We start from the raw sequence: 9,966 nt of genomic DNA on the forward strand, positions 1-9,966 counted from the left end.
CAATGAAAGAGACCAATTATTTGTTTAGCAACAAATAATTGGTTACCAACAAGATAATAAACGAGAGTGGATGCACAGGTGATTGTTTCACGCAATCACTCTTGTGTGTTGGCTGGTGGAGGCGCGTCCTAGCGAGACCTGATAGAATGGGTTTCATTGCGCGCATACTGGTTGCACGCATACTGGTTCTATCAGTGTGTGACGTCGTCTGTTAAGGGGTCTATAACATGCATCGGAATGAGACTGAAGTACACTGACATGACATTGACCATTCACAGCTCACATTTGAATGGGTGAGCGGAACATAAGGCAGTGGTGGGAAAAGTACTCAATCTTTTTTACATAAAAGTAAAAGTATCAATACTGCAATGTAGAAACACTATGTTACAAGTAAAAGTACCAGTATTCAAAATTTACTATTTATATTATTGTCATCAAAATATACTTAAGTACTATAAGTAAATGTCCCATTTCATAAGTTTCCAAATGTATAAAATCCTTTGAAAATAGCAGATCTACAAACTCACAAGGCATCGCAAAGCGACGCCTTGTGAGCTTGTAGATCAGATATTTTCAGATAGCCATATATAGTACTAGTACAAGTAGTTAATGTATGTTTTACAAAGTAACTAGTGACTAAAGTTTTCAAATAACTGTAGTTGCTTAAAAAGTACAATATTTGCCTCTGAGATATGTAATGCAGTAGACGTAAAAGTATTGAAAACTGGAAATACTCCAGTAAAGTAAAAAATACCTCAAAATTGTACTTAAGTACAGTACTTGAGTACTTGTACTTAGTTACTTTCCACCACTGACATAAGGTCATAAGGTATATTGTGCGTGTGTTTCATAGGTGTTACTGTGTGTGCCAACATGATGTAACTGTACAGGAACTGTCCATGCTGGAAACACAGAAACACCTAAATTAAACACACCCACAATTAGTGTTATAATACCTTCTTCAGCTGGGTGTACTTGTCAAACTGTGCTTGAAAGGGGTCTATTATTGCCATGGATAAACACAGCACTCTACTTAATAATTTCAAATATATTTTTATTGGCATTTTTAAATAACAAAATAAAAGAACAGACCAACAGGCATAAATACTGTAATACTGACATATAAAAGAAGTAGTTAAAAAAAATTAAGTGACAGCCAAATACATTGTCTCTTGTCTTTCTGTATTTCTTGTACTTCATTTGCACCCTGTGTATACCTTCTACAAGTATGAAAATAAGTCAAATAACTTCTACAGAAAGTAAAACACCAATGTCCCAGTTGTAGTTTTACACATTCAATTGTAAATAATCTCATCTATAAAGCAGATGTGTGTAGCAGACTATAGTTTTACATACACCATTCAAGTGACCATAATAGCCTACTGCAAGTATTAATTACAATTATAATCATAATAATATCTATCTTTTAAAAACAAACCATCAAATAGCATTTCTTTACAGAAGGCCTACATACATGGTGAATCTATGACTGGCTCAGTGCATATAAAATTTGACATTATAACAGAGAACTTTACAAAATTAGAGCTATTTCAAAAACTATTATATGCATATGTACATGCTCTCTCCCTCTCTCTCTCTCTCACACACACACACACACACACACACACACACACACACACACACACACACACACACACACACACACACACACTCACACTCACACTCTCACACACACACACACACACACACACACGCACATACACACGCACGCGCACGCACGCACGCACGCACGCGTGCGCACACCAACACAGATATATATTTAAACGAACAATTAAACATTTAAAAGATTGGCAAGGTCCAGCCTGGTGAAAGTAGATGCAATGAATGTCATTATCATATTCATGCGACAGAGAGAGATTATCAGCATGCTACAATGGAAATGATTATTCTCTCTCTGCTATGCACATGTGATAAACTATTCAGGAAGGTCTTGGACTTGATTAAGAAAACAGGAGGTATATCCTTCAAATTCAAACCATTTCAGACAGTTCAAATACGGTACAAGGTCAATGCAGCTGAGAACAACAGTTATGTTTGATTCAGGGCAAGGCATATAGATAGTTCAACAGGCATATTGTGCTGACAGGTATTCGCCGTCATCGGTGCTTTGGTACAATACACAGGGATTCATTATAGTTACACTCAACAGAAGACACAAAAGACAAAACAAAAAAACAGGAAAAGGACAAACAAACAAACACGAAAACCAGCAAGAATCATAATTATGACATTAAAGTGCATTCCCTCATTTCCAATTCTTGTTATCTACAGTGGTTTCCAGCTGGAATTCCAGGGAAAGTCTTTGGAATTGGAAATTTGGCATTACGGCTCAGCAACGCAGACTGATGTGAACAATCATTAGCGTGCTCTCTAATTAATACAAACATTATCCACCAGGACACTTGTGGTGACCTACTGCATAATGCTGTGCTCCCAAGGGTCACCAAACGTAATGCCTCTTTTATGAAAGTGAAAATAATTATCTACTACAAGTAAACAGGATCAAGGATCTGAGAGACTAACTATGTTGTTGGATTGGCCTCGTAAAATGAGGCAATAATAACATAAAATCTTCTGCATCACAGGCTTCTGATTCTCAAGTACATTACAGTGTAAGAACTCTCAGAAACACAGGCAAGTTCCAGAGAAAAAGGCCTGGTATAGTACTGTATATGTGCTTCAAGCTGTTTGTCAGGTACACTGTATTTCTGTGTATGGAAATCTGGCACCTGAAACAAAACAAAGGGTAAACACTTCCCCGTGTCAAGGAAAGATATATTAACCACACAGACCTTAGTATCCCTATTCCGGGGCAAACGTTCAGCGAAAATAGCAGATCTACAAGCTCACAATGCGTTGTAATATGACGCGTTGTGAGATTGTAGATCAGCTATTTCCGGCCAACGATTTTGTGTAGAGCCCTTGGGTACTCCGGTCATATAGGTGGTTTGAGTGGTTAAACTCCTTATTGGCTAAGTGTATGAACAGTTCATTAGCAGAAGATTGTTAGGCAGCCGTAGGTGATGGTACTGTGTAAGGTCATAGTGTTGTTCAGGCTACAGAGGCCACTTTGTCACAGCTGCTGGTATACTGGACGTCTGGTCTGCCGCTCTCAGACTTCCTTCTGTCCCAGCAGGGCAGAGCGAGCAGGAAGAGAGTGAGTCCTCCAAGCAACACACAGGTCCCGCTGAAGTAGAACGCCAGGTCGTACGATTGTGTCCAGTCAAAGAAACACCCTGGAAATGACGGAATAAGAGACAACAGAAGAAACAAAGATGAATTGTGGCTTTAGCAGAGTCAGCAAAGTTTCCTGAAAGATGCTTGAGTCAGCTGAAGAGTCACAGGCCAACTTTTTACAGAGGTTTACCCACTCCCACTGACTCTGTCTGCCAAGCCAAATAAATGTTCCAATGCTTGAGATATCAAAACACTTGACCTCATAAGAGTTCATGTCTGCACAAAGAATTCTAAACTACTGTAAGTACGGTATGTGTTCTCCATTTTAACGATGATTACATACAAGCATCCAGCAACCAAACCACAAATTTACACAATAATTGCAAACTACTACGTTGAGATGTAGGTAAAGTCCGCTTACCCACTACAGGGGGTCCGAGCATGATTCCAAAGCCTCCAAAGCACATGATTATGCCGTGGGCTTGGGTCAGTTTCTCCAGACCCACGATCTGGGTGGTGATGTAGGAGGTGAGGGACCAGTTCCCAGAGAAGAAGCCCACTACGGCAGAGAGGATCTGCAGTCCAAAGTAACTCTTAGTGATGGGTATGAGTAGCAGTGCTATGCCCGCTGCAAGCAGGGTGAAGGCGTACAGGTAGATGCTGTTGATCCACCGGACGTCCGCCAGGGTGCCCAGCGCCAGCTTGCCCACCCCAGTGCCGATGGCCACGATGGATACCAGGGGGATGATGCTCACCTCCTCGATCAAGCCCTGACTCTGCGCCACATCCTCCATGAAGAGCACAGGAGGGAAAGCCCCCAGGCTGAACAGGAAGACGGACACGCAGAAGGCCACCAGGACGCGGTCGTGCATGATGTCTGCCATGGCGTGCATGTACTTGGAGTACGCCTGCCACTTCTTCTTGATGACTTTGACGATGGTCGAGGTGGCCAGGAGGCCGCCTTGCTTCTTCTCCGTCTGGATGACGAGGTCCTTGCCGTCGATGGTGATGAGCAGCTCCTTGGCCATCATCAGAGCTTTCTCCGGGTCAGCGGTGCTGGAACCTGGTGCGATCTTCAACTCATCCAGCGGGGGCTTCTCAAAGAGCTGTTCATCGTTGCTGCGCTCCAGGGCAGCCTTCTGTTTGAGGTAGTACCCTGGCATGTTGAGTGGCCTCATGAATCCAGCGCAGGCCATCAGGTTCAGTGCGAGGGCTCCAACGATGAGCAGGCACCCGTCTAAGCCAAATAGCACAATCAGCTCATTTTGAGCTGTGGCGTAGATGAAAGCTCCAAAGCTGGTGCCTGGGTGGGCAGAGGAAGGCATCGATTTAGTACAACTTGTCTCAATAAATTGGTGAAGTCAGTCAATAAAATGTTATAGCTTAGAGATTAACACCTCTAATGAAAGCTAGCTGCCTCCTGACTTATATATGTTGACAGTGGGTACTTTAAAAGAAATAAAATAAATAAAAATAAACAATAATAATAATAATAATAGTAAATAGTAAAAGGACATGTTGCTTGGAGTATATCTCACTCTCTTAAAGGTAATACTGATCTGGTTGACGGTGATAGTGTAGTCCTAGTTCTTTGTCTTGTCCTATGTTTTTCTCTTTCTTTTCTCTTTCTTCGGACTGCACTACAAATACCGAACCTATGATCCTATGATGTTGCAGACCAAAATGTGCACAGTCCCACTGCTTGAGAGACTACTAGGCCACCCAGCTACTACTACGCTACAGATGTTTACCTCGGTATCCCTAGATTCCTGGACTGTCCATACATAAAAGAAGTGAGCATGGAGAACTGGTGTGCACCCAGAGAGCGCAGAGCAGAGGGGGGCTGCAGTACCTGTGGTGACAATGCCGAGGGCAAGGCCGCGTCTCTTGTCAAAGTACTGACAGGTGATGGTCAAAGTGGCAGCATAGACCAGGCCACAGCCCAAGCCTGTAGGGCGGAAGAGACAACAAAGAGAGACAGTTAAAACGTGTAAACTGCAATTGTAATTGTAATCTGCAGTTTGCTACATGTGTCGGGAAGCATTTGTTTTAAATACCCATTTAGATTCTAAAAACGCCTTCTAAATCTTTTCTGAAAAGATATTTATTCAAAAATGACAACAAATGTACTGTATGTTGCTATATACTGTACATAGCAACAAGAACGCCAAAAGGGGTTCCCGTCCTGAACGGTATAGTTGCAAATAGGGGTTCCCGCCCAAAATGGGTTAATATACAAGGGTACAATATATTTGCTTACTGATTGTGTACAGAAAAGTCTGCAACATTTGTGATTAGCTTACAGTTCAAACAAACATAAGCAAGATCTGTTACTGTACATCCCGAGTCAGAAAATCATTGCAGGCAGAGATGAATTACACATAAATCCCTTCCATATGATGTTAACCCTCAGTAAATTTGGCTCATCACTCGACGAGCATTAACAGAGATGCAACGTGTGAGCTGAGTCAAAGCCATGGTCTGAGGGGCTCTCCAAAAATAGACGGCCGCCTTTCAAATATGCATGCCCTCCACTCTCAGGCAGCACAAGAGAAGGGCTGACGTGGTTGAATGTGGTCGACTGGCCCGGAGCGCAGCTCGCCTGTCACTAAGCGTTAGATAGTGGGTGGAGATGGGGCCTGAGTGGGCAGACTGTGGGAGTGGGGGTGCCAACTAGAGGCATCAACAGTCACGTGCGGATGGGGCCAGGCCATCATTTCTCAGCCTTGTCAACACCACACATAAAACACAGACGCCGCAAAATTGACATGCTGCTAAAAAGTTGAGACCGCGACCAAGCATGCTCTGCATAAATGCAAATTTAACGTTGACTGAATGGAAGGAGAGGATGGTTAGCCTGTCTTACATTGTGGTTAGACCTAATGACTGACCCTTCGTTCTTGTACAATTATAAAATCTCGAATGAGTTTTTGGAGGGATGAGAAACGTGGCTGGTTATGGTTCGTATCGTTTTACAGTACAATGTCAGTTAGATTAACACCGGATCTTACTGCACAGGGCATGAGTTTTGAGTCCTCATGACCACTGTGTGAACAAGGACATTCCACTCATTTTATTTTTTCCCTCACATAAATCAAACACCAAATCCTCTACTGTATGTGAGGGGGCCAATTCCAGGCAAGGGGGGGACATACTGTATCTTTGGTCTCCAGACTCATTTCAGGTTTCACTTTTGTGTCAGCGTTAAAAAATGCAATTGGAGTGCCCCGGTAGCTCCCCTGGTAAGAGTGCATACCACATGAATAAGGCTATAGTCCTTCCTGCAGCTGGTCTAGGTTTGAATCTGAACCAAAGCTCTTTGCTGCAAGTCATCCCCCCTCTCTATCCTGCATCAGAAACTGTCAATATATATATTTTTTTTATATACAGTATGCAGGAGGATCGACCAGAGAGGTTTTCGTTGGGCTTCCCTTACCGACAACAATCCCATAGGAGAAGATGAGGAACTGCACGTTGGGAGCGAAGGCACTGAGCATCAGCCCCCCCGCCACCATCACACCGCTGAAAATGGTCACAGGACGTGCCCCAAAGTTGTCCACACAGGCACTGCAGACGGGACCTGAGGGAGAGACGAAGAGACAGAGGCAGAGCGATACAAAGAGAGATACAGAGAAAGAGCGAGGCAAAGAGGCACAAAGAGAGAGACAGACAGACAGATGGACAGTGAGTTAAGGAGGGGGAAAAAACATTTGGGGAACAAAGGCAACAACAATATGATACCAATTTGTGTGTTATTTTTCCGGATCCTTGGGTTGAAAGAGGCAGATCGGTTTCCCAACAAACAAAAGACCAAAACAAAGAAGGAAAATAATACTCAGACATGGGATGCTATTTTTATGACAGGGAAACATAATGCTCAATTTGAGACACACACGGCAGGCTTTTCCTGGATATTCCTTTATCGTGAACCATTTTGTCATCGCCATCTTATGTAAGAATTACATCTTGCACTGGAGGCTCATTCAAACACAGTGTACAGTGTCTTGCTTCTTGATCTCTTCCACATGCATGTTTTCACTAAACTTGTGACCCCCCCCCATCTCCTCACATGTTCCCACCATGGCACAGAGGACCTAAATCTAGCTACAGTTATTTGACACTTCTGGTGGGTGAATAATTGTGTATAGTTTCTCTGCCTTCCTTCCTAACATCAGGTAAAAAAAACAAAAATGTCGTTAATGTGTTGAGTGTTAATTTAATTGTGTGTAAAAAGATTGATGGGTACATTTTTACACTGTTATAATTAACATGCAGGATTTTACAGTGTATGAGGCGCCAGGAAGCTGCCAGGTCATATTCAATACAATCCGATAATCTCCCAGAGCTGCTCTCCATCACTCAACAAAAACAGAATTTTTAATTACAGGCTCGCTCAGACCGAGAGTGTACTGACTTTTCAGTAGAGAGAGTCAATAAAGAAAATACCATGACTGTGTGTGAGAGTTTCTATGCGTGCGAGACTGCCCTGGTTTTACGGGCATCACTTCTTGTGCATAACACATATCAAATTCTCAATGGGAACTCCAATATATCCTGGGGGAAGGGTGAACCATCGGCAATCATGGCACCAAACCCTGCCTACTACCTATGGCTCATCCCCTGTCCAAACAGTGGGGCGAGAAGCCTTGGACGAGGGGAACTGCAATGCTGCGACTGTCATACAAGCTGTGCTGTGACACGTGTCCAGTACTTGGCCGGAGCCTGAGGCCAGATTCGCCCAGTCATGACTTTTCCCTAAACCACTTTGGAAAAGGGCGAGGACAGCATGAGGACAGATCTGGTTAGCAGACCAGCCTCCTCCTTAGTTGTAAATGTCAACTAAGACCATGCTGTCTCCAGAATCTATCACAATTATTGCTTGGACAAAACAGCGCTGGAGCGTCAGTTTGCTTGCAAACAGTATTGCAAATATGATTGCTTGTCTGTGGCAAGGCTGGTTTTATTGGTTTAACATTTATTAGTGGTTTAATAAAATGTCTCTCTTTTTTGTTTAATAACATTATGTTTTCCAATGAGCCTTCACTCTCCAGTCTCAAATGTCTGTGCCATCTTGCACACACTTTCAGGTATTATTTCCTTTCATTCTTTCAGCATTAACCAATTTCAACCTGGCGTCTTACATTGAGTCATTATAAGCAAACATTTTCAAAGATTTTCAAAAAATATAACTTTGTAATATTCGATCTACTAGCACAACACGTCAAAAATGATGTGACGTGTTGTGTGAGCTTGTGGATCGGCAGAGGATCAAAAAGTATAGGGCTTAAGTGGTTAAACTGAGATAATACAACAATGTAACCTTGCTAGATCATACAATGGAGATACAGTACATTCAATCTCAGTTTCTGACTCTCTCTTTCTCACTATATCTCTATGTGTCTCACTATCTTTCCCTTCCTCACTCTGTGGTTACAGAAGTGCTAAGTGATCTAACATTCATAGCAGGGATGACTTGCACTTGGCTTACCCCAGATACAAATCAATGAAAAACAGCTCAGCATTTCAAGGTACACAGCGAGCTTGGCTCGCTGTGTACCTGCCAAGCAGATATTGATACCGTTTTTTCTTTCCGTCCCATTGAACCAGAGGTGCTAAAGTAAGAATACTCTTTCACAGCCATAGATGGATGAAGTAGATAATTGACATTGTCAGCTCCTTTTTGCTTGCTCATAGGAATTTACCCTACCGTGGAAAATAAATAAACAGCTCCTATGGGATTGTACAATGTAAAGTGAAAGCCAATATCACCACTACACATGAACGTCTTTGTGCAGAGTTTTGGACAGGTCTTTTGTCTGCAGTGAGCTTCCTGACCTGGCTTTGTGTCGTATTATGCAACTGAAGGAAGTGACTTTGGCGTGTATTACAGGTAGGTGAGAGGCAGGTGAGTCTTAAATTGTGATACAACGCAGATGTGTGTTACGGTAACAAGAGCACAAGTCAAGTGAGGTTCCCAGCCACCACAGTAACAAGCCACTGGAACAGGTCAATTTCAATAGATTAGGTAAGATTTGAAATTGGACTCTTTAGAAAACAGGGTTCAGTATCGGTGTCTCTGTACAGTACGTCTATAACACTGCAAAATCAAATCAACAATGTCCATCCATATTCATTTTACCTTAACTCCCTTCCCTCCATTTTATTTTGCTTTTTGTTTTTTACATGACTGAACTGTAACTCGCATTGACATGGCTTGCAGCGGTCTAACTTGACTGACCCAGACACTGACCCACATCTCTGCAGGACTAATGCAGCTAGTATTAACTACTCACTCGCAATGAGTCCGACTCCGGAGACCAGGGAGCCCACCCAGGCCGTCATGCCCTTGCCCTCCTGGAAGATGTGCAGCCACTCTGGGTAGAGGACCCCCACCGACTGGGGCGCTCCGTAGGCGAGGAACTGGGCCATGAAGCAGGCTGCGACGATCACCCACCCCCAGCCTCCGTCCAACGTTCTGGCTGATGAAGTCATGGTTGTGCTGGAGTTGTTCTCTGGGTTCTGATACAACCTTGATGAAGGACGGCTTCATGGAGGAGAAAAAAAGAAAAGGGGAAAACATTTGTCATTAAAAAGACAAGTTTAACAGATGAGTGATGAACGATGCGTTTAAAAAATACATGATAATACATTTACAATTTAGGCATTTAGCAGACTTATGGATTTACAGTAAGCAAGGACAACACAAGGTAATACATCAAATGCATAGAAATAGTCATCTTGGATCATAGGTAAACCAAGAACCTATCA

The 9,966-nt window shown here is 42.9% G+C and overlaps 1 protein-coding gene across 1 annotated transcript; it reads right to left on the reverse strand.

The window, feature by feature from the left end:
- Positions 1-1,147: 1,147 nt before the first annotated feature.
- On the reverse strand, positions 1,148-9,714 carry slc16a9a (solute carrier family 16 member 9a). The gene is made up of 5 exons (XM_080449215.1): positions 9,492-9,714; positions 6,635-6,778; positions 5,051-5,146; positions 3,620-4,501; positions 1,148-3,257 (listed from the first exon to the last, which is right to left on the reverse strand). The coding sequence occupies exons 1-5, from the start codon at positions 9,688-9,690 to the stop codon at positions 3,073-3,075; spliced, it is 1,506 nt and encodes a 501-aa protein (XP_080305341.1). The 5' UTR covers positions 9,691-9,714; the 3' UTR covers positions 1,148-3,072.
- Between the last annotated feature and the right edge of the window lie 252 nt (positions 9,715-9,966).

Source organism: Gymnoscopelus braueri (assembly GCF_963280865.1).
Source record: "Gymnoscopelus braueri genome assembly, chromosome: 14".
Taxonomy (NCBI): domain Eukaryota; kingdom Metazoa; phylum Chordata; class Actinopteri; order Myctophiformes; family Myctophidae; genus Gymnoscopelus; species Gymnoscopelus braueri.

Coding starts and splice junctions, on each gene's coding strand:
- slc16a9a (XM_080449215.1), bottom strand. CDS start 9,690: ATGACTTCATCAGCCAGAACGTTGGACGGAGGCTGGGGGTGGGTGATC. Junction 5,147..6,634: donor CTCCTATGGGATTGTTGTCG/GTAAGGGAAGCC, acceptor TCCGCCCTACAG/GCTTGGGCTGTGGCCTGGTC. Junction 3,258..3,619: donor GCTCGGACCCCCTGTAGTGG/GTAAGCGGACTT, acceptor CGTCATTTCCAG/GGTGTTTCTTTGACTGGACA.